Here is a 23,173-nt window from a genome sequence, read left to right as displayed (position 1 = left end):
AGGAAAGGCTGAGGGATTCCGGAATGTTCAGTCTGGAGAAGAGGAGGTGGTGGTGGGAATGATTTTTCTCTTTAAGTATTTGAAGAAGGCATGTCACTTAGAGGAGGGCAGGGAGCTGTTCCTGTTGGCAGCAGAGGACAGGACTCGCAAGGATGGGTTTAAATTAAGGGCGGGAAGGTACCGGCTGGATCTTAGGAAAAACCTTTTGACAGTCAGAGTTGTGCAACAGTGGAATCAGCTGCCTAGGAAGGTGGTGAGCTCCCCCTCCCTGGCAGTCTTTAAGCCGCGTCTGGACAAACACTTGTCAGGGATGCTCCAGGCCGATCCTGCATTGAGCAGGGGGTTCGACTGGATGGCCTGTATGGCCCCTTCCAACTCTGCGATTCTGTGATATCCCCCCGGGGCAAAGGTCCCACTCTGAGACTCCATGGGTGCGTTCATACGGGCCGTTTAGTCTGCTTTCGCCTGCCTCAGAAACGGATTTTATCTGCGCGATACACAGTCAACATCTGCACACCGTCCCCAGCCATCGCTTTCCGGCTCAAAACCGCTTTAACTCGGAGTATTTCGATACCAGGTCCCCAAGTGGTGTTTTCCTGATTCTCCGGTTCCAGCTGCACTTTTCTGATGTCTGATTGCTCCTCTGGTGTCGAGCCACTTCCGGTTTAAACCCCCTCCCCGTTCGAAAGCTGTCCGAGGCGTCCGCTTTTCACCCGCCATTTTTTTTAAAGCATTGCCGGTGTGCGCATAGGCGGAGGTCCGCCACCGCGTTACTAAAAACAATGTTTAAATGGTGCCTAGTTTTAGCCTTTAGACGAGTTCGGGATCTCGCGGGGGCCATTTCAGGGGTAAACGTTTAAAGGGAAGTGTTCCTTTAAAGTTTAAAGGGAAGTGTTACAGCAGTTGGGTTGAAGTGGAAATTGCTGTTCTGCGCACACGCGGAAATTTTAGTTCTACAGATGGCTGCCTGTGCGCATGCCCAAACTGAGAGAGAGAGAAAAACAACACCGATGCACGCTCCCGCATGTGGACGGAGGGGAGCAATGCGGCTGCGCAGTGATCCGGATCAAGGAGGCGAGTGTGGTCGCGATTCTCCAGGTTAAAAAAAACACGCATCAGGGCCGGAGCAATTTAAACCGCTCCCAGCACGCCGTCTGACCGCACCCCATGAGTACTGGCCTGGGTCTATGCTTGGCAGATGGCGAAAATTGTACTCTACGCTGATCTGAGGCCTGTTTTGGGGTGTACGTTTTGCACCAACTGACAAACCTTTTGGAAGTGTTAGGTAGTTGAAAGATAGACTTGTTCTTTTGCGTTCTGTACGTCTTTCGATAATCTGCTGGCTGCAGTCTTAATGACTGGTCTATTCTTTCAATACATTACATCAATATATTTTTTTAAATAACGTCAATCTGGTTGGTTGTGTGCTCTTGCCCTGGGAGCTCACGGGGTCAGCCTGTGCAGCTCCTTGACTCCCTGCTAGGAAATTATGCTGGGGAAGTCTGAGAAGAGGGGGAGATAAACCCAGGTTGGAGCCTAGTCCTCGATTTAAAGAGCCATCCTCATAGCCCGTTAGTCCCCACCTTTGAAAATGTAAAGTTTATGGCTTGGAGGGAAGGGGCCCTAGTCGGGAGGCAAATACTATCAGAAAGGGGATGGGTGAGCATTGTTGAGTGCCCCTGTGTATGCCCGTGGGCGGTTTGGGTGAGCAACCCATATGCAAGCACCTGAACGTTTCTGAGCATTCAAAGGGGATGCTTGCAAAAGAGCAGGTGGTTTGGAACTGGACACAGAAGGATACACTTGTCAGTAGGTGGTATCCTCAAGGGCAGCAGGTGGAAGGTCCCGCTCCATTGGCTGGGAAAGTTTGCCTTGTGGTACCAAAAGCAAGCCTGTCCTGTCCAGAGGCTTCCAGCCAGGAGAAGGTGGAGTTTGGGGAGCAGAGGCAACTCAGCAGGGTGTGATAGCATCCTAGGACATCTGGTCCTCCTAAACACTATGGTATACCATAGACTCCCCACTCTGGAGCCACTGGATCTTCCAGAGAAATTGATTGCTGTACTCTGGGAGGTCTCCAGGCTGCACCTGGAGGTTGGCAACCCGACTTCCAGCCATGTTCATCACACTGCTATTCTCACCCAGGCCTAAAGAGGGCGCTGAGGCCTGAGCACATTATAGTCCATGGGTTCTTCTGTCCTGTTGACATCTCTGGTCAAAGCAGGCTTTCTTGGTTGTTTGAAGCAAACTAGAAAACCTGATTGCCAGAGCTGGGTGCCCGCCTCAAGGGCAGGCCTTGTTCTCTTTCCCCAGATTGGAACGAGGGTTGCCAAGTCCCTCGGACCTGCTGGCGAATGGGAGGGGCGAACTTACCAGAAGTGGGGAGGAAAACCGAAAATAAACGTGACGTGCCTGCATGATCCAGAAGTGACGAAGGCACGTCAGGGACTTCGGGGAGGGTGTGTGTGATGCCCTGGTTTTTTGGCAAAACTCTATGGTAGAATTAGCCTCTACCATAGAGTGTTGCCCAAAAACCAGAGCATCGCCCCCTGATGTCCCTTCATCACTTCTGGGTCACGGAGGCATGTCATGTTTAATTTCCGCATTTCCCCACTCCCTGCCGTCCAGCTGACTCCCGAAAACGGGGGATCCCTGCCCCCACCGGGGAGGTCTGGCATTCCTATTTGGAACTCCTCATTTACATACGTCTCTTTACAAATCATCTGTGTTCATAATCATAAATGGCCAGTAAGCCCCACCTTTCTTGAGGAGAACACATGACACAGAGTCACCTGACCCTCATCTGTGAACCAGCTGTATCACTCACCCCATGATATGATGCACTGAACCCCCATACAGACCGAACGCCACGAGGCACAAGTCTCCGGACACCACTCGAACCAGACAAAAAAAACAAAACTCAACAGGACACACATCTGAACAACACGAAACTACAAAACACGACAATCAAACTCGAGGCCAACGTTCAAGGCCTTGGCCTCCTCTTCGTCCTCCTCCTCCTCCGTGCCCTGATTAACAATGAAACTGGACTGCGATTTTGGTTTCCCTCTTTTTGATTTTGGTTCGGGCCCTGTCCCTACAGACAGACAGTCAAAGAACCAAAGTGGTGGAGTTACCTTCTCTGTCCCCTTGCCATGCTTTCGCAAGAGAGTCCCCTGTAGAAACAATATCACAGATTGATCAATGCAGTTGTGGAACGGGAGAAAATGGAAGTCACGTACTGGGAAAGAAGGGGGAGGGGGAGGTTGGCTACGCAAGCTCCATGACCCCGCAGCTGGCTCCAGAGGGTGGTGAGGATGGCTTCCCTTCAGGGCACCCAAGAAAGTCAGTATGCTACTGCAACATTTCCAGGTGTTAACAAACAACGATTGCCAACTCCGGGTTGGGAAATCCTTGGCAATTTGATGGGCGGGGCCTAGAGAGGGCAGGACCTCAGTGGCATATAATGCCATGGAATCTCTCCTCCAAAGCAGCCATTTTTCTCCAGGGGAACTGATCCCTGTACTGTGGAGATCAGTTCTAATAGCAGGTGGTCTCCAGGCCCCACCTGCAGGTTAACAAAAGCCCATCAACCCGCAAATATAATAATGAAGAATTGATAAAAATAACTTGTAAACCTTTATCAAAAGTTCCAATCTGAATAAAGAATATTATATAAGATGTCTCCGGTGTCAGTCCAATATGGAAAACACCTCCAGGCCTCAACAAAATTCCTGTTTCAAATGGTCCTTCCCAGTGATGCAATGAAGTCCGATGCTGATGGAGACAAGGCGATCCTGTTTTGATGGGGCACCAGTAAATATCCCGTTTCCGCAGTTCTTCTTCAGGGACAGGTACCGCAACCGAACAAAATGAATCCGTAGTGCATGCAACACTCCCTCTAAGCTGTGGAGTCTTGTGAGCAAAAATCCTACTTTGTGAGCTACGGGCATGAAAGTTGAGAGCGAGCGATTGGGCTGCTGCGTAAATTAGTTTGCTCTGGAGCCCTCCTTCCTGAGCTAAGGCAAAAATGTGTGAGCCGGAGGCTAAAAAAACCTGTGAGCCGGCTCACACTAACTCAGCTTAGAGGGAACACTGATTGCATGTAATCTTCCTGCTTCCTAGTTTGGTCTGGATAAAATGGTGCCAAATTTTTTTTAAAAAAAGTTTACAAGTTGTTTTTATACGTTCGTTGTCATTATAGTCACGGGTTTCTTGGTCTTTTGTTAGTTTTTCCATACCGTGAATCTCCACTTTTTGCTTTGATACCTTTTTTCTAACCTGGAGGTTGGCAATCCTACAATGCCCCCCCCCTTATGCAGGGCAATGGGACCTGGTGAGAATGCCTACTCGAGGGTCCCCCTCCCAAAGTCCCGCAGTCTGTGCTGAGTTACTCCGCTGGGTCTGAGTCAAGTATTCTCTGCAGGGATCAAACCCTTTTGGGTTCTTCTCCTTGGGCCTTTGTAGCTGCCCTGCCTGACCTGCTCCTCGCCAATTATCCTACCTCTCCTTTGTTAGCAAACTACCCCTGCGATTTGAGAGAAGGAGGGGCTGGGACAACCAAGGAGAGGCAAGAGAAGTCGGCATAAAGAAGAGGGAGAAAGGTAGCCAAGGACTCCGTGATCGCCTCCAGCTTTCTCTGCCTGGAAACGGTCGGCCAGCCGGAAGTCACCTTTTCTCGTGGTTCGTGTTGCCGCAACGAATGTAACGCACAGGCAGATCGAGCAACACGAAGAAGACTTTCGAATCACAATTTATCACAATACCTCTGCAACTCTTCACACCGGCGTTCACAGAAGGGCTACGGGTGATGCTTCAGCTGGGATTCTTTGCTTATCGACATGCCCAGCACCAAGTCCTCTAGGTCAGTGGTCCTCACCCCATGGGTCAGGACCATCAGGTGGCTTGTGAAGACCTCCCTACTGGGCTGCGAGCCCCTACGGAGCAGCCTTTTGGAAAGACCTGCTGCTACAATGCATGAGTAAAGAGCAAGGGTGCCATGCCTCCCGCTTCTCCCTGCGCGCATGCTGAAAAGCAGCTGCAGGAAGGCAAGATGGAATCAGTCAGTGGCAGTGAGGATTTTCCCATGGAGCTGATCCTCAGCCTCCCTGTGGTACACCTCCTGTGGCTCAGCTTGTCTCCTCTGTCCCTGGCTCTTCTGGCCTGATGCCCATCGTCCCGGCCTTGACATCAGCGAGGTTATAACTCTGGCTGCTCCTCTTTGTGTCACGTGACCCTGAAGTCACATGCTTGCAGCACAGAGGGTGCCATGCTTCTGCCCAGGGGTTAGAAGTGAAGCCTGGGTTTGGAAAAGTTGAAGATTTGCACATCTGTGTGCGATCAAGAAGACAAATATAGCTCTTGGTTGAGATTCTGAATTTTCGCACAGTTTTCGTGCTGGTACGCATCTGGTGCGTCCACCACTTCCTTTGGTGGCAGATTATTCCTTGTCGCGTCGCCAGCTATGAACCAAAATCTGTGGGACTAGAATGCCAGTTGGAAGAGACAGGCACATGGAATTTGGGAATGAATTCGCCTTTTCGTTCTCTTGCTGGGATGCGTTTCGCCCTCCTTCCCATTCCTTCCTAGAGCCAATGTGGTGTCGCGGTTAAAGTGTTGGACCGTGATCTGGGGGACCACATTTTAAATCCTCACTCTGCCCTAGAAGTTCGCCAGGTGACCTTGGGCTGTCGCACACGCTTGGCCCAACCTACTTCACAGGGTTGCTGTCAGGATAAAATGGAGGGAATTTTGCAAGCCACTGGGTCCCCGTTGTGGAGAAAGTTGGGGTACAACCAATAAATAAATTGTTTCAGAACGAGTGGAGCAAGGCACATCTTCCATGGACCGGCACCGCCTCTTGGCAGGCTGGATTTGGCCAGTGAGGTGCTAATTGTTGACCCCCAAACATCTCTTTAATTCTGGAGAGAAAGCCCCCGACCCAAGCTAGGGTCCAAACACAAAAAACTTGCCCTCCCAGAGTAGCAGGTTTGGACAGCTGCAGGGGATGTCTCATTTGTTTGACTTCATCCCCCAGCTGCGCCACTCTTAATTAGTCCCATTATCACAATCCCATGAGGGCTAGAAACCAGACGGTAAATAAGAAGTAGCTACTGTTCTTGAGTTACTCGTTGATGTACTCCTGCATGTTCTACACACTGGGGTAGTGAAGCCGCTGAATCAGGAGGCAATGGTTCCTGGCTTGAAGCTCGCCTCTCTCCTGAGCTTACTAGGGGTTCGTAGCCAAACTGCCCCTTCTCAGCCTGCCATACCTACAATATGGGAGTCAAAAAATGCTGCCCCAGCTTAGAGAGCTGTTGTACGGAGTAGGAGATCATGTGTGCAAAGGTTGAAGGGACGGAGATCTGCTCGGCATATAGAAGGTCCCAGGTTCAGCCTCCAGCTAAAAGGATCGCCAGTGTTGGGAAAGGTCTTGATCTGGTTGAGGCTCCTGGAGAGCTATAATATTGAATGTCGGACCCGGGGGTCTGATTCAGTATAGGTAGCATCAGTTTTGCTCAGCAGTATACACCCTGACGGGTAATATTCTCACCAGTCAACTGCTATGTCCCCCGTGCCTAAACGGGGAATATAATAGAGGCTACCCTTTTCTTGTCCCCCGTGCCTAAACGGGCAATATAATAGAGGCTACCCTTTTCTTGCAGTAAAACAGCAAGGGTGCGTAACTGCTCTGTGACTCTATCTATATCCTCCCGCAGCCGACAGATGATTTACACATGATCAGGACTCCCCTGCTGCCAGAATATAACCCGGAGCATAGCAGAGAAATTGAAGCTGTGAGCCAGTGTGGGGTGACCGTGTCACATTTGAATCTCGGAGCCCAGGGTTCAAGTCTCTGTGCCACCACGTATTGCGTGGCTGTGTGCCAGTCACACTTTCTCAGCCTCACAGGGTCATTGTGAAAACAAAGCAGGGAATGGAGGATCAATGTATGCCATCTTGAGCTCCTTGGAAGAAAGATAAAAATGTACTAGACGGATGGGGGGATGGGGAGCCCGTAGGTCTCAAAGAATGCCCACCCCGTGAGAACCCCTCAAAGACTAGCCCTTCACAGATAAATGAATTGAAACTGGAATTGGATTCTGAGTTTGGGGACCCCCCCATGAAACTGGCACGCTCCTACCTGCTTTCGGCTACGGGAATCCCTTCCAACCCCGCCCCAAGAAAGCGACCCAGGCATAGAAATCGGATGGGGTGGGCAGCAAACTTTCCACCAAGACATAATAGCTGGCACGAAGCAGCTCAGCAATGGCAGGAGTGTCACAGAACAAGAAGAGGCAAAAGGGGTTCCGGGGCAGGGAAGAGACAGGAGCAAGGAGGGGAAGGCACAGTGGAGAGGGCAGGCAGCCACAACAGAAAAGGACAAAAATACCAGCTCAAGTTCTTTTCTTTGGAAAGGAGGTCGGTAACTGTACGCAAGGCACACGGACAGGAAGGAAGGAAGAAAGAGACAGACAAGACAGACAAGGGTGAGCTGCCGTACTTACAATCATCTGCCAGGGTGAGGGGAGCGGAGCAATTGGAAAAAACAACGGTCACGTGAGTGAGCCACAACCTTCAATGCACTGCACCCTACTCCAGCCCTCCCCACACGCACCACAGTCCCTCCTGACCCACAACCACACAGTTAAGGATGCTCGGGGGGGGGAGGAGTGTTGTTTTTCGTAACGAGTCCTTTTTTGTTTTCTCCCTTTTTCGTTACTCCTTGTTTCTCTTGTACAGTTGGCTACGCAAATACTTTCCAACGTGGCATTAACGTTGAAAGGGAAACATTCGGCGGGAGGATAGAGAAAGTGGAGCAAAAAAGTAGGCTGGCAGGGTTCATTCTGCACCAGGGAAAGTGAAACGGGGCATTTCGTGTTGGGGGAGGGCTGAGAGATTTGGTAGCACCTCTACACAAAACAGTTTTCCACCTAGCACAAGCAAAGACAATGGCCTTGACGTACACACACACACACACACACACACACACACGTACATAGGCTCCACGAAAATTCGCCACATTTAGAAATCTCCAAGTGGATGTTTGTAGTTCTGCGTCATTTTCCTGAAGCCCCCCCTTACAAGGAATTCGCTGCACAGGTAATCTGGACCACCATCTTTCCAAACATTTTTTAAAAAAAGAAAGAAACTCCACATGCCTAAATTTGAAAGGTAGAACTGTAGAATGCGGGATTACAGACTGTCCAACGTCCCCCAAGAAAAGGAGCTATTCAGAAACACTTTCATTTTTGCTACACAGCTCAAATCTCGGTCCTCGTGAGACTGCAGATTTGAGCTATCTGCCGTGTCAGGTTTAGCGGAGTTGTCTTCATTTGCAAAGGCAACAGAGCTTGTTGAGAAGCTGTTACCCCTTGCAATGGGGTTGTTGTGACACAACAGCTCTAGAAAAGTCAACAGAAGAGCTCTATAAAAGTTTACCAGAAGAGCAATTAACATTTTTAAAGGAAATGTCGATGCAGAGGAAGTGTGTCCTTATTACTTTGTTTTTTTCTTTTCCACAAGGGTTTTGCTCCCTCTAGTGGTGGATTCAATATTATATTGGTGTATGTCCTGCATAAAAACTTGCAGTTGACATTTTATTTCGGACATAAACCAATGTAACGTCAAACTGACCACTAGAAGGAGCAAAACACGTGTGGTAAAAAAAATGAAACGATAGGGACACACATGCGAAGAAAATGAGAATGCGGGATAGCCGTAAGTCAGGAAAGGAGATTTTGAAAGAGGAAAAAATTGCCCGTCCCCTATCCCACCACAAAGTAGAAATCTTTGAGGAAGCTAAAGGGTTGGGCTCTTTTTGAGACTACAAATAAAACCCTGTTTACTGACTTCTGCTCCCATTTCTGTAAAATCACAGGTTCAGTTTAACAAAATCAAGATACTTATCCCTCCTTAAACTTGTAGAGAACCAGGCATCGGGATCAAATGGCTCCTGATTAAGTAACAGATTGTTTTAATCCAAGGTGTGTTGGTGCATGACTCATATGTAATGTAACCAGCACCCCCCACATCCCTGAACAAGGTTTGGTTAGAGTGTTGACAAACAACTATACAGGAATGGCACTGGGTCTATAAGGACCCCAGGTGTCAATTTTTATGAGCTGACTTATTCTAGAGAAGCAAGTAGCAAGAGCAGCCTATTATTTCAAAAGTGAGAGCATGGAAGCACATCGGGGGGGGGGAAGACTTTTTTATGCCAGGTATTTCGCAGCCCTCCCGCCCTCTTTCTCTTCCTATGGACCCCACATCTGGGATTGTCTGTACACAGCTGTATTATCTGTAGAGATCAAAACCCATCCCACGTAGTGTACCCACAAGATGAGAGAGGTAGTGCACATGCTTGAGCTCAGATGCAAAATACTACTGTCAGCACATCCCTGTCAAGAGGGGAGTGATAATAGGCCTGCCTGAGACGTTTATGGAGAAATCTTCCTTCAGCCTGCAGAGGGGGGTGGGGTCACCTGGTCTCATTCTCTCAAAGAGACAACCTGCATCTGGGCTGTTCCACTTCAGGCAGCAGGTAGGGTCCAGTGTTCCCTCTAAGCTGAGCTAGTGTGAGCTAGCTCACAGTTTTTTAGCCTCCGGTTCACACATTTTTGTCTTAGCTCAGGAAGGATGGCTCCAGAGCAAACTGATTTACGCAGTAGCCAAATCGCTCACTCACAACTTTAATGCCAGTGGCTCACAAAGTAGAATTTTTGCTCACAAGACTCCACAGCCTAGAGGGAGCATTGGTAGGGTCCTACATGGCCGTCTTTTCTGCCATACAAAGAAATTCTCTGGACATAGAAAGCTAAGCTGGAAACCTTCCCACTGACTTGCCAGTTTTCCATGTGCAAGGATTATTTATACAGAGAAATTTGGAGTCTCCACCTACAATCTGAAATGGTACAGCCCAGAAGATAGCTTACTATCTTCCAGGGCTTTTTTTTTCTTTTGAAAAAGAGGTGCCAGAACTCTCAAGAGGTAAATGAAGTGTTCAATCTGTATACTGAAAACTTGTGAACTTTTGAACATTTTAAAAAGAATTTTGTCAGTTCTGGAACTCTGTTCCAGCGTGTTCCCCAAGAAAAAAAGCCTGCAGTATCTCCTAAGAACTTCCGTACCCAGTCATGGCAAAGATCTATCTGATCCAATACCTGGCTGTTCCCGGAAGACTGACAAGCATATCTGATATTCAGAGGTATGCTGCCTCTGAACATGAAGACTTCATTTAGCAATCACAGCCAGGGGTCATTTCGGGCCGGAGCACGTCGGAGCACTGCTCCGGCAGCTCAGGAGCGGGCACAAATGGCAGTGGTGGCAAGCCCTGCCCCTAAGCTCCCCGCCCCCAAGCTCCTTCTCTCTAGAGTCGTGCCACTGCTGCGGCATGATCTTTCCATCGTATTCTATGGCCCCATAGAATACAATGGAAAGATCACGCCGCCCCTGCAGCGTGACTCCAGAGGGAAGGGGTTTAAAGTTTAAACCCCTTCTCTCTTTGCTTCCTTCTCCCCAGCCCACCTGGGGAAGGGAAGGGGAGGCTTTTGAAGATGCCTCCCCCCCTTTTGCTTCCCCTTCTTCCAGGGGATGTCACTTCCAGGGATGTCAGGGGGTGTGGCATATGCTAATGAGCTATTATGCTAATCGCCTATTATGCTAATCGCTAATGAGCTCCTGCAGCTCTTTTTCTACAAAATAACCCCTGAACAGCCATAGCTCTCCTCCAATCCCCCTTTCAAGATGCCAAAGCTCATGGGCACCATGAGGCAGGGAGTCTGTAAATTAATCATGTTTATTTCCTGTTTTCCTGTTTTCTAAGAACAAGGCCTTAGACACAGCTCTTTCCCCAAATAAATGCTTGAGAGACTGACAGTACCGAGACATCTGGAATCACACCTACGCTTAGTACTGGATGCATGTGATGGTGAGGGACTATCCCGGAGCTCCCTGTGGTTTATCCACACAGCTAGCAGACTTTGGCATGTGGGGAGATAACGAAAGACGGCTGTTCTTGAACTAAACTGAAAACTTGCACCGAGTCAACCTTCTTTCCATTCCGAGAAAAGCTATTTCCTGTATCCCTTAGGCAAACTAAGCAAATTTGTGCCAATATATATATCTGCATGAAATTTTCATGCACATTTTTGCATGGAGGCCATAAAGCCCTTTCCCCGAACACGAAGGACCTTACTCAGCAAATTCGCTGGCTGCGGAAATTTCATCAGCCACTTTCCACACACTTTCAAACACAGCTCCTTGTTCAAAAGAAGATGCTGTCTTACTTGATTGAAATGAAAACTGGGACTTCAGGAATGAACGGATTTCCCTCCCATTCTGTTCAACTGTTACAGGAAAGTTCTCTGTGCTGTTCTTCACCACTCCCCACAAATTCCAGTTTAACTGGGAGGAGTTTCTAAAATTAATTCCAAAATTCGAGCGTGTGCAGAGTGCTGCAGCTTTCATTTCACTTGCATCTTTCCTCCCCCCTCTATGTCGGCAATGCGCTTGAGCACACTGATAAAGCAGAGTGATGTTCATACAATCATCCATGACGATTGCATTGAGATTCCTGCCATGCATTACTGTGAAGTGTTCTACCAATGTGCACGTGCACTCTTCAGCTTTGGTCAATTCTCCTCTACGACGACATAAAGATGTTTTTTCCCCCTGCATTGTCTTTTCCATGCACCAGTGCGCATTGGTGAGGGAGAGGAAGGGGAGAAGATACGTTGGAACGGGGAGAAGATATGAAGGAATGTGCATAGAGGCACATATACAACACTTGGAAATTAAACAGTGGGGCAACAGGAAATCCCTTGGTTCTGCTTTGGAAGCAAGATTAGGCAACTGGTCGGGACTCCAAAACTAGAGGCATCAGCCTTATTGATGTTCAGCGCTGTGATTTCTGCAGCCAGCACCAAGTTTGCACTCGAAGAAGGTACAAAACCTGAAAGTTATCTCCCCTACGAATTCAAGTTTTCCACACCGCTAGAGCTTTGGGAAGAGGACTGAGAGGGACTGAGGGGAGGCAGAGCCTGTCCCTGCTCGGCCCACGGGCCAGCGCTTTGACAAGGACTCACCGTTTGGTCAGTGAGGGGGGGAAGCACGATGGTCTTCTCCATGGTGTTCATGACCAGTTTCCAAAGCTCCTTCAGCACTCGTTTCAAGACTGTCTTCTCACAGATCTTGGCAAAGAGGGTCAAGCTGGAGGGAGAGAGAGAAAGGCATCCTGAATGGGACTTACTTCCAAGTAAACACACAGGACCTTGGCTGGTGGAAAAGGTAGCACATGAAGTGCTGGGCAGAACCCCCCCTCCCTTTTAATCCTGCCTCCAATTGATAGTGAAAATGAAGATGCACTAAAATGTCTTAAAGTGGACACTGCTAGTGCCGTTGCCTCTCTCGTTCTGTCTCCAGCGACTTCATGTAGGCCAGCTGGATCTTGTGTGGGAAAGGTGCAGGTGATGCTCAAGCATCTGACAGTTAGGTTCACACCCTGTTCTCTGGGGGCTATCAGGCAGCCAATTAATCCATGGGCTGCTTGGGTGTTTGCATCCTGTTCATATCTATTCACAAGAACAGGCTGCTTGCCACTGTCAGAAGCCGACTCCCAGCTGATGGTGGATCAGCTGAGAGTCAGTTTCTGGTCTTCTGCTGGGGAATTTTTGCTCTCTACCCGACAACGTTTGGGGGAGGGGAAGGTGGATCAGGAACTGACTCCCAGCCTGTGTCCCCTCTAAGCTGAGTTAGTGTGAGCTAGCTCACAGTTCTTTAGCCCCCAGCTCACACATTTTTGTCTTAGCTCAGGAAGGATGGCTCCAGAGCAGACTAGTTTATGCAGTAGCCAAATTGCTCGCTCACAACTTTAATGCCGGCAGCTCACAAAGTAGAATTTTTGCTCACAAGACTCCACAGCTTAGAAGGAACATTGCTCCCAGCTGATCTTCTGATCTTCCCACTTCTGATCTCCCCTGGCCCCACTGCTGGACCTCCTGATGGCACCTGGTATTTTTGGCCACTGTGTGACAGAGTGTTGGACTGGATGGGCCATTTACCTGATCCAACATTGGCTTCTCTTATGTTCTCACATCCCAAAAACTTTGCTGCATCCCAGACCTGCTGAGATGCAACAAATATGCCCACAACTGGGATGTGTGTGTGATTAGAAGCTCAGCTCCATTACCTTCCTCTTCTCCCCACTCCAAGCTGTTGGCTGGGGCTGTAGAGAAAAGGAGAAGACTGCTTCTGTTTTCCGCAGCCCTAACTCTCAACTGGGGGGGGGGCAGATCACCTGTCTTCTTCCTACACTGCGCTGTTGGCTCGGGCTGCCCACAAAAGGATTAGATCGCTTGGGCTCCAGAGGAAAGCGAGAAACTATCTCTTTCCCCGCTACCCTTTCCAGTGGAGAGATCAGAAGAGTTGCTTCTGTTCCCCACTTCCCAGCTTGGAGGGAAAGGAAGACGAATGATCTCTTTCTCCTCTCCATTTCGGAATAAAGGGACCAGAAGTTGATTGCTTCAGAGCTCCAATTTCACTGTGCAGCTATTCTTCTGAAGAGAAGAAGAAGAGGAGGAGATTGGATTTATACCCCGCCTTTCACTACCCAAAGGAGTCTCAGAATGGCTTACAATCTCCTTTCCCTTCTCTTCCCCACAACAGACACCCTGTGAGGTAGGTGGGGCTCTTGAGAACTGCTCGTGAGAGAACAGCTCTGAGAGAACTTGTGACTGACTCGAGATCACACCAGCAGCTGCAAGTGAAGGAGTGAGAAATCTCCCAGATTAGAGTCCGCGCTCCTAACCACTACACCAAACTGAAGGGAGGGGGCAAACCAGAAGGGAACCAGTTTCTGATCCACCTCCACCTCCCCCAAACGTTGTCGGGTAGAGAGCAAAAATTCCCCAGCAGAAGACCAGAAACTGACTCTCAGCTGATCCACCATCAGCTGGGAGTCGGCTTCTGACAGTGGCAAGCAGCCTGTTCTTGTGAATAGATACAAACAGGATGCAAACACCCAAACAGCACCTGGATTAATCGGCTGCCTGATCGCCCCCGGAGAACAGGGTGTGAGCCTGTCAGATGCTTGAGCATCACCTGCACCTTTCCCACACAAGATCCAACTGGCCTACGTGAATGAGAGAGGCAAAGACAGTAGCAGTGTCCACTTTAAGACATTTAATGCATCTCAGTTTTCACTATCAACTGCAGGCAGGATTAAAAGGGGGGTTCTGCCCAGCTGATTGCCCATCAGCTGCGAGTCAGCTTCTGCTTCCCCTTGAAGCTTTCCTGTGTTCCAGCACAACAAGACTGGGATACCGGAAAGCACTGGGAAATCAGAACCTGACTTCCAGTGGATCCCCCAATCGGCTGTGAGTCAGCTTCTCACTTACAGCCAGCTGCAAACCTGTTCAGTAGCTGTCCAAGTTGCTTGGTGCAGTCTGAATATATCCTTGATCAGCTCACTGTCTAAGGCTGCAATCACACCAGTGGCTTGGTACGGTATGTTGGCACCTCAAATTGTACCAGGGTGAAGTGTAGTGGAGCATTTAATCTGGACTGCACATCCTGTGGCGGGTTACCCATGTGGCCGTCCCATGGGGGAGCATCCACATTAGTGTTGAGCTTCATCCATGGGACGAGCTGTAAAGGTGGGTTCTATTTAAATGCAGGCAGTCGGATGCACATATGAGCTCGTGACCATATGCGCATATGGGCAGCAACTTTAAAAACAACAACATCCAGTGGTGGAAGCAGATCTGCAAGCTCAAACGTCCCTTCCGGGTTCCTTTCACCGCAGGAGAGGTCAGATGTCGGGAAACCTGGAGGGAACCGTGAACAATTGGACTTTCCCTGAAATCCGTTTATTCCACTTCCATTGCGGAACAGCACGGGCAGCCGATGACTGCGCCATGGGAGGCAGATGTCCTCATCTGGAGGGGCCCATTTATGCTGCTCAGGTAACACCGCACTATATTGCAACAAACTGCGTGTGTGACCGCATCCTCAATGTGAATGTCGAACAGGGTATATTCAACTATCGAATAGGGTCACTGTGAAATTCCTGGCATCCCAGGAAGGTTATTGGGATGTATCCTACCACTTTGTTGCACTAATGACATCTTCCAACACATGGAGCCTTCCTGCAGCACATGCTGGACCATGTGCCAGTCAGGTTTAAAGATTCTCTTGCAATGGAATCCAGGGCTTTTTTTGTAGAAAAAGCCCAGCAGGAACTCATTAGCATAATAGGCCACACCCAACAACAGAAACTCATTAGCATATCCAGCCACACCCATGAGAGCACAGCTCATTAGCATATTAGGCTGCACCCCCATGTCACCAGAAGTGTGGTCATCCAGCCACACCCACCTTTTGCTTCTTATTCTGTTTACCTTGTTTGTTGTCAAAACCCAGGGCTTTTTTTGTAGCAGGAACTCCTTTGCATGTTAGGCCACACACCCCTAATGTAGCCAATCCTAATGAGTTCCTTCTGTTGGGTGTGGCCTATTATGCTAATGCGTTCCTGCTGGGCGTGGTCAACTTGGGAGCCAGCCGGAACTCCGTTCCTGTGTGTTCCTGCCCCAAAATAGCCCTGGATACAACCCTATTTATTGGACAGAACTCTCCAACATTTTAATTAAAAAATCATTTAAAACATGCACAGAAACCGAAAAAAGTCCGCGTCCAGTGGCACCTTTATGACCAACCAAGTTTTATTCAAGGCATAAGCTTTTGTGTGCACCCACCCTTTGTGAGATACTTTGAAAGGGAAGTTACCAGTCCATACGTGACTTCCATTTCAATGTATCCGAAGAAGGGTTGCCTGCACAAGTTTTATTCAAGGCTTGAATCAACCTTTGTTGGTCTTAAAGGTGCCACCGGACTCGGACTTTGTTCCGCTGCTTCAGACCAAGACGGCTGACCACCTGGATCGACACACAGAACTTTCCCCACGCGATACCCATAACATTCCCCACACCTGGTCTCATCCGGGTTCACTCACTTGCTGTCCAGAAGATCCATGATGGGCTGCAACACGTTGTCGGCATCCTGAGCCACACTGCTGCAAGCGCTGGCGGGGACGTTCCCAGTACCCTTCACCTGACTCAGGATATCTCCCATCTGCTTCACACACTCCTCGATATGTGGCTGAAAACTGGAGGGTGGGGGGGGGAGGAGAGAGAAGAAGAAGAGAGAAGAGAAGGGATTTATACCCCGCCCTTCACTCGGAGTCTCAGAGCAGCTTACAATCTCCTTCCCCTCCCCACAACAGACACCCTGTGAGGTAGGTGGGGCTGAGAGACTGCTCCTGAGAGAACAGCTCCGAGAGAACTTGTGACTGACCCAAGGTCACACCAGCAGCTGCATGTGGAGGCGTGGGGCATCAAACCCGGTTCTCCCGGATCAGAGCCTGCGGTCCTAACCACTGCACCGCAAACTGGCTCTCCGGGATCGCTCAACAGAGGCCTCAGCAGATGTTTTCCAGGTGTGCGTTTGTGGGGGGGTTCTCAAGAGGTCAAGAACATATCTTGGCTGGAATTTTCTAATCGAGCATTCAGTTTCCAGCTCTGGGAAACTCGCAAGGGAGGCATTAAGACAGGAAACCTTATTGTTTGTCTCCACTGACTCTGGTGTCCAGAGGTAGACTGCTCATGTGTATGGAGGTTCCATTAGGCACTCGTAGTGAGTCGCCATTGGCAGGTTCACCCTCTGTCAGGAGAGGAGCACAGCGAGAAGGTCCATCGAGCCCAGCACCCTGTGTCCAAAGTGGTCAGCGAAGAGCTTGCAGGAAGTCTACCGGGCAGGGCAGGACGAAACAGCTCTTCGCTGTTTGTTTGTTCTCAAGATGAAGAGGCAAACTGCCTCTGCATATGGAGGTTCTGTTCAGCTATTAGAGCTAATCGCCAGTCATGGACCTCTATTCCGTGATGGCTCCCTCCCTTCCTTTTTTGATTTATTTATTTTCAAATTTGTACCCCGCCCTCCCCGCAAAGCAGGCTCAGGGCGGCTTCCAGCACAACGTATATACAGCTTAAAACAGGATTATTAAAAACACTGCAAATCAACAAGCATACAGTGCTGGCGGCAATTAAAATTCACGTAGATGGTACACTTTCAATGGATTTCCATTTCCCAAATGTTCTAGGATGTTCTTCTGTTCGTAGTTTCTTTATGGTAACAATTCGATGGTAGATCATGGGCCAGGTGCTGCAACGGTCGGGCGATCTGACGGCGGCGGCCCCTAACTGAATGCCTGGCGGAAGAGCTCTGTCTTGCAGGCCCTGCGGAACTGTAAAAGGTCCCGCAGGGCCCTGATCTCCTCTGGGAGCTCGTCCCACCAGGTAGGGGCCACCACCAAAAAAGGTCCCGGCCCTAGTGGCAGCTAACCTGGCCTCCCTCGGGCCAGGGAGGGTCAACCGATTTTGAGACCCAGACCGTAGTGCTCTCTGGGGTATATACGGGGAAAGGCAGTCGTATATTTTTTGCCTTGCCAGGGTTGAAAACAACATTCCCTGACTAGATAAGCCCCTTGGTCTTTTGTAGCAGAGCTCTTCTTAGGCTTTCATGGACCAACCATGTTAACCCCACGAGTATTTTCAGTTCCCACCATCTCAAAGACTCACGGTGGTTACAACATACTACAAATTAAAAAATCCCTTCCCCTCCAGCCCACCCTTCCCGTTAAGTCACAGGATCCCTGACTAGATAAGCCCATTGGTCTTTTGTAGCAGAGCTCTGCTTAGGCTTTCATGGACCAACCAGTTAACCCCATGAGTATTTTCAGTTCCCACCATCTCAAAGACTCATGGTGGTTACAACATATTACAAATAAGAAAACCCTTTCCCCTACAGCCCTCCCTTCCCATTAAGTCACAGGATCCCTGACTAGATAAGCCCATTGGTCTTTTGTAGCAGAGCTCTTCTTAGGCTTTCATGGACCAACAAGTTAACCCCAAGAGTGTTTCCAGTGCCCACCATCTCAAAGACTCAGGGTGGTAACAACATATGACGGATCAAAAAACCTCCCCCTTCAGTCCACCCTTCCCATTAGCGGTACCTGGTGGCAAACACCCGGCTCAGCTCATCCAAGACATTGTTCAGTTTCACCTGAAGCTCTTTGAGGATGTCGCTGGCCTCTGTGTCCAGCTGGGGGGGACAGAAAGCAAAATTGTCATTACGGGGAGAGCAAATTGCCTTTCTTGGGTAGTAAGGAAAAGAGGGAGGTCTTCACCTCTCTGTTTCATGCCCAGGAACTCACTTAGAATCATAGAGTTGGACGGGACATAAGAACAAAAGAGAAGCCAATGTTGGATCAGGCCAATGGCCCATCCAGTCCAACACTCTGTGTCACACAGTGGCCAAAAATACCAGGGGCCATCAGGAGGTCCACTGGTGGGGCCAGGACACTAGAAGCCCTCCCACTGTTGCCCCCCCCCCCAAGCACCAAGAATACAGAGCATCCCTTGCCCCAGACTGAGAGTTCCTATCTATACCTTGTGGCTAAGAGCCACTGGTGGACCTCTGCTCCAGATGTTTATCCAGTTCCCTCCTGAAGCCGTCCATGCTTGTAGCTGCCACCACCTCCTGTGGCAGTGAATCCCATGTGTTAATCACTCTTTGGGTGAAGAAGTACTGCCTTTTATCCGTTCTAACCTGACTGCTCAGCAATTTCATGGAGTGCCCACGAGTTCTTGTATTGCGAGACAGGGAGAGAAGGAATTCTTTCTCTACCTGCTCTGTCCCATGCAGGGTCATCTAATCCAACCCCTGCACGATGCAGGACCCCCTTGCTCAATGCAGGAATGTTTGTTCCCAATACACGTGCACTCCACTTTTGCAGAACCAAAACAGTACCCTTATTTTTTCCTCTTAAGATGAGAAGAGAGACCTAATCCTTCTCTCACCTTATCCTTTGCAGTGAGCTTTAAAAAAAATAAATGGGGGGGAGGGGGAACTGGAAGCTTAAGGCGAAAAACCCAGTTGGCTGGGAGACAGCAATGTGATTGGAGGATGTGGAAATGGCAGTCAGAGATGATGCTTATGCGCAATGCTCCCGCTAATCTGTGGAGTCTTGTGAGCCAAAATTCTACTTTGCGAGCTACTGGCATTAAAGTGGTGAGCCAGCGATTTGGCCACTGCATAAATTAGTTTGCTCTGGAACCATCCTTCCGGAGCAGAGACAAAAACTTGTGTAAAAAGGTAAAGGTAAAGGCTTCCCTTGCTCGAAAGCCAGTCGAATCCGACTCTAGGGTTGCGGTGCTCATCTCCGTTTCAAAGCCGAAGAGCCAGCGCTGTCCGAAGACGTTTCCATGGTCATGTGGCTGGCATGACTAAACACCAAGGCGCACGGAACACTGTTACCTTCCCACCGAAGTGGTACCTATTGATCTACTTGCAATTTCTTGCTTTCGAACTGCTAGGTTGGCAGGAGCTGGAACTAGAGACGGGAGCTCACTCCGTCATGCGGCACACTCGGGTCTCGAACTGCTGAACTACCGACCTACCACAGCCTGCAGTTCAGCGTCTTAACCACTTGAGCCACCGCAGCCCCTATGTGAGCCTGTGAGCCGGAGGCTAAAATAACTGTGAGCTAGCTCACACCGACTCAGCTTAGCGGGAACACTGCTAATGGTGTGTGAAAGTTGATTAAATGTTTTGGTTGGACCAAGCATCTGTCAGCCACATACCTGTGTGGTTACCTGCTCCCCTCACCGCCCCTCCGTTCATTCTGAATAGGGAATTGATCCAGTTCTTATAGCGTTCTCCTGGGGCCTGAGATGGACTACGTTGGTGCGCGTGTGTGTAAGAGAACCTTCTGGAAAATCTGGTATCTGAGCAAGGCTGAGCCCCAGTGCCTGTCAGTGGAGAGACTGGGCCCAGCCACCTGATTGGTTGATTAAGTAAGCAGAGAAAAGACAAACCTCTTTCTTTCCCTCCCATGGCGTCAAACATTTTCTCCAGCTGGACACGAAGCTGTTGAATGTTGTTCATCAAGATGCAGGGCTGGGGGAAGGAGAAGAGCAAAAGACTTCATAAGGTGTCAGGATCAATTATTCCATCAGCAGGCATTAAGAGTGGATGCAATAGGTTAGTACTGGCATATGGACCTCGAAAGTATTTGCATTGGGAACATACCCTCGTCTCTCCTTTTGAGGGACCTTGCCTGGCTCTGGTCTCTAACCCTAGTCAGTACAGGGGGCTTATAGTTTTCTGTTTTGCTCTTTGCAAACGTTCTCTTGCTTACAGCTTTCTGATGCCACCTGAAATCCTGATTCTGTTTTTATAGCACAATATTTTTGAAGGTATTTTATATTATATATCACCTTCTTTTAACCCTCTGTTAATATACAGCACAAGAACCTAAGCTGAGCTCTGTCGGATCAGGTTAATGGTCCATGTAGTCCAGCATCCCGTTATACATGGTGGACGAGCAGGTGCCCCAGGAAAGAGGGCATAGATGCCAAATCCTCCTGCTGTTGTGCGGCACCCCCAGCAACTGGCATCCAGACATGTCCTGCTTCTAACCAGCAGTACCACTTGGAGAAAATCCTGGCTGCTAAGGGACGTTTGTTATGGGAAAGACAACAGTTCAGTGACCAAGCAGGATACATCACCACTTTCTCCTTCTCTTTGGCGCAGTAGGAGGCAAAATCCTTTGAGATGATCTCGGCGTACTGCAGCAAGACATTGCTAATGGTCTGAAAGCAAAGAGGGGGAAATCAGAGGAGCAAGATGCAGGAAACCACAGGTCTGTCTGTAGCAGCAGAAAAGAGCAAGAGTCCAGTAGCACCTTAAAGACTAACAAAATTTGTGGCAGGGTATCTGAAGAAGTGAGCAGGGACTCACGAAAACTCATCCCCTGCCACACGTTTCGCTAGTCTTTAAGGTGCTAAGAAGTGAGCATGGACTCACGAAAACTCATACCCTGCCAGAGAGGTGGCTGAATAAATAGCCTGTCTCTGTCCTCCCGACTTGGTATTCCAAGGAAGTCTCCCTTCCAAGTACTGACCACAGTTGACCCTGCTTAGCTTCCAAAATCTGATGAGATCGGGCTTGCCTGGGCTATTCAGGCCAGGACTCTTTCTGCTTTGTTTGTCACTGCCTCGTGCCCCTTCTCTCCTTACCTTGGCAAACCGGCGCATGTAGTGTCCCACGATCTGCGGATCAGGGCACTCCAACTTCTTGATGATCTCAAAGCTCTGGTTCAGCTGGGAGAAGACGTCCACCACGGAACAGGAGAAAAGGGCATGCTCCGATGTTTGCTGGAACTGCATGGAGGCACGAAGGCAAGGGGGAAAGAGAAACTGAGTCCCTGCTGCCATGAGGACTAGAAAGGTGTTGTTGTTTTTTTAAAAAAGCAAAGCATCTTGTTACTAAGGTGCTGCTGCTGCCACCAACCAGCAGGGGGCAGATTTACCTCTTCAACAGAATTACCTTTTAATAAGCCCTTTCTTTTTCTAAAAATGCTTCTTTTTAAGGTGTAGGTATTGCCGCTCTGTGCCTTACCTTTTCCCTGGCAGCAGTGTTCCCTCTAAGCTGAGTTAGTGTGAGCTAACTCACAGTTTTTTAGCCTCCGACTCACACATTTTTGTCTTAGTTTAGGAAGGAGGGCTCCAAAACAAGCTGATTTATGCAGTAGCCAAAATGCTTGCTCACAACTTTAATGCCAGTAGCTCACAAAGTTGAATTTTTGCTTACAAAACTCCACAGCTTAGAGGGAATATTGCCTGGCAGTTGTCAGTATTAGGATGGAACCTAGAGACGCCACTTACCCATCAGTGCATCCAAGCCAGTGGATGAAATCCGCAGGACTGAGTTTTGCTCATATTGGGGTAATGGTGGATGCGTCTCAATTTACTATGAAAATACAGACTGTTGACTGGCGTAAGGCTAAGCCAAGGGGAAGGTGGGCAGCTGAAATGTATATTGGGGGTAAAAGCCCCAGGGATCATGTAGCTGTTTTGCCAGGGGCTTGAAGTTAATGCTGGTGGTCAGTGCTTTGAAGCATTTTGGAATTGACAGCTATAATGTCAGCATTGTGAAGATCAGAGAATCATCGAATTCTTAAAATCAAAACACCAGACACAGTATTATTGTTGGAGGACTGTCAGAACCCACAGCCAACAACGAAGTACATGCATTCAGGAACGGTTATACTTTTATTGCAAAGCTATAGATCCGGTAACATAGGCACTGTTAAGAATGGCGGCAGCCCCATGGGCATAATACGATATAGGGTATTCGTATGCACCCTCCCACAGTACTGGCCAATTATGCGGCCTCCCGCGCGCGGGCTAAGGTTCAGAGATAGTTAGGTAGCTGAAGCTGAGAATGAACACTCTCCCACGGCACCTAATGAAATCTCAGACACTACAACACCCTCCTGCACATCTGTATAGATGAGCATTTCGGCGCACAGCAGAAAAAGCACAGAAAGGAATGCAATAGCAATTAACCTGAAAGGAAAGCAATAGCAATTATCCAGACACAGACCAACCTCCCCAACTTTCATGGCAGCATAGCTGACATACTGCCCCCTCAAAAATCAGCTTCTCCCGACAATTCCAATGAAGGCACATCGTGCTTAATTTAGGACTGCTTAAAACAGCGGGCAATTTAATGAGCGCCAAGCGCTTTAAGATGTGTTTGGGCATTTAGGACAATATTTTGATCACTGTATGGTATGAAACCATGACTATATGGGGCGTGTAAACTATGAAACTATGAACATATGACCAAATTCTGTACTTGAATGTGGTACGTGTAAACTATGCAAATTGTGAACCTGTGACAAAAATGTATACCTTAAAAATACACAAAATATTTCTGTAATACTTTCTGTCTTTAGTATTTTTGTCCGCCAATGTTTGCAGTGGATGTTGCTATAACTTACCCATCAGGAGCAGGGAAATCTCCCGCCCCCAGCTCTCATTGGCTGCTGCTGCTCTGGCGGTGGATGAGAGAGAGAAAAAACCCCGTAGTTGCCACAACAGTATTACGTCACTTCCGGGGGAAAACTGGAAGTGACATCACTCCACTGATAGTATTTGGGGAATCACCCCATATACTATGGTTTTACCATAGAATTTCTGGGGATTCCTAGAGTGGAATGATGTCGCCTCCAGGTTTCCCCTGGAAATGATGTCAATGCTGTTCCCTGACGGTGCCC

The 23,173-nt window shown here is 49.0% G+C and overlaps 1 protein-coding gene across 1 annotated transcript in view; it reads right to left on the bottom strand.

The window, feature by feature from the left end:
* The window catches only part of UNC13A (unc-13 homolog A (C. elegans)), a gene marked incomplete at both ends in the record, with an annotated part of 142,203 nt that overhangs the window by 3,600 nt on the left and 115,430 nt on the right, over positions 1–23,173 (bottom strand). Inside the window, 8 exons of the mRNA XM_015407752.1 lie at positions 2,971–3,173; positions 7,506–7,511; positions 12,084–12,207; positions 16,007–16,159; positions 18,062–18,152; positions 19,932–20,007; positions 20,619–20,702; positions 21,129–21,272. Of these exons, the coding sequence (XP_015263238.1) occupies positions 2,971–3,173; positions 7,506–7,511; positions 12,084–12,207; positions 16,007–16,159; positions 18,062–18,152; positions 19,932–20,007; positions 20,619–20,702; positions 21,129–21,272 (881 nt within the window). The remainder of the gene's footprint in view (positions 1–2,970; positions 3,174–7,505; positions 7,512–12,083; positions 12,208–16,006; positions 16,160–18,061; positions 18,153–19,931; positions 20,008–20,618; positions 20,703–21,128; positions 21,273–23,173) is intronic.

The sequence above is a fragment of the Gekko japonicus genome, unplaced genomic scaffold (genome assembly GCF_001447785.1).
Source record: "Gekko japonicus isolate JY-2015 unplaced genomic scaffold, Gekko_japonicus_V1.1 scaffold3549, whole genome shotgun sequence".
Classification (NCBI taxonomy): domain Eukaryota; kingdom Metazoa; phylum Chordata; class Lepidosauria; order Squamata; family Gekkonidae; genus Gekko; species Gekko japonicus.
The sequence above is the reverse complement of the archived record's forward strand: the minus strand, read 5'-3'. Positions and strand labels throughout refer to the sequence as shown.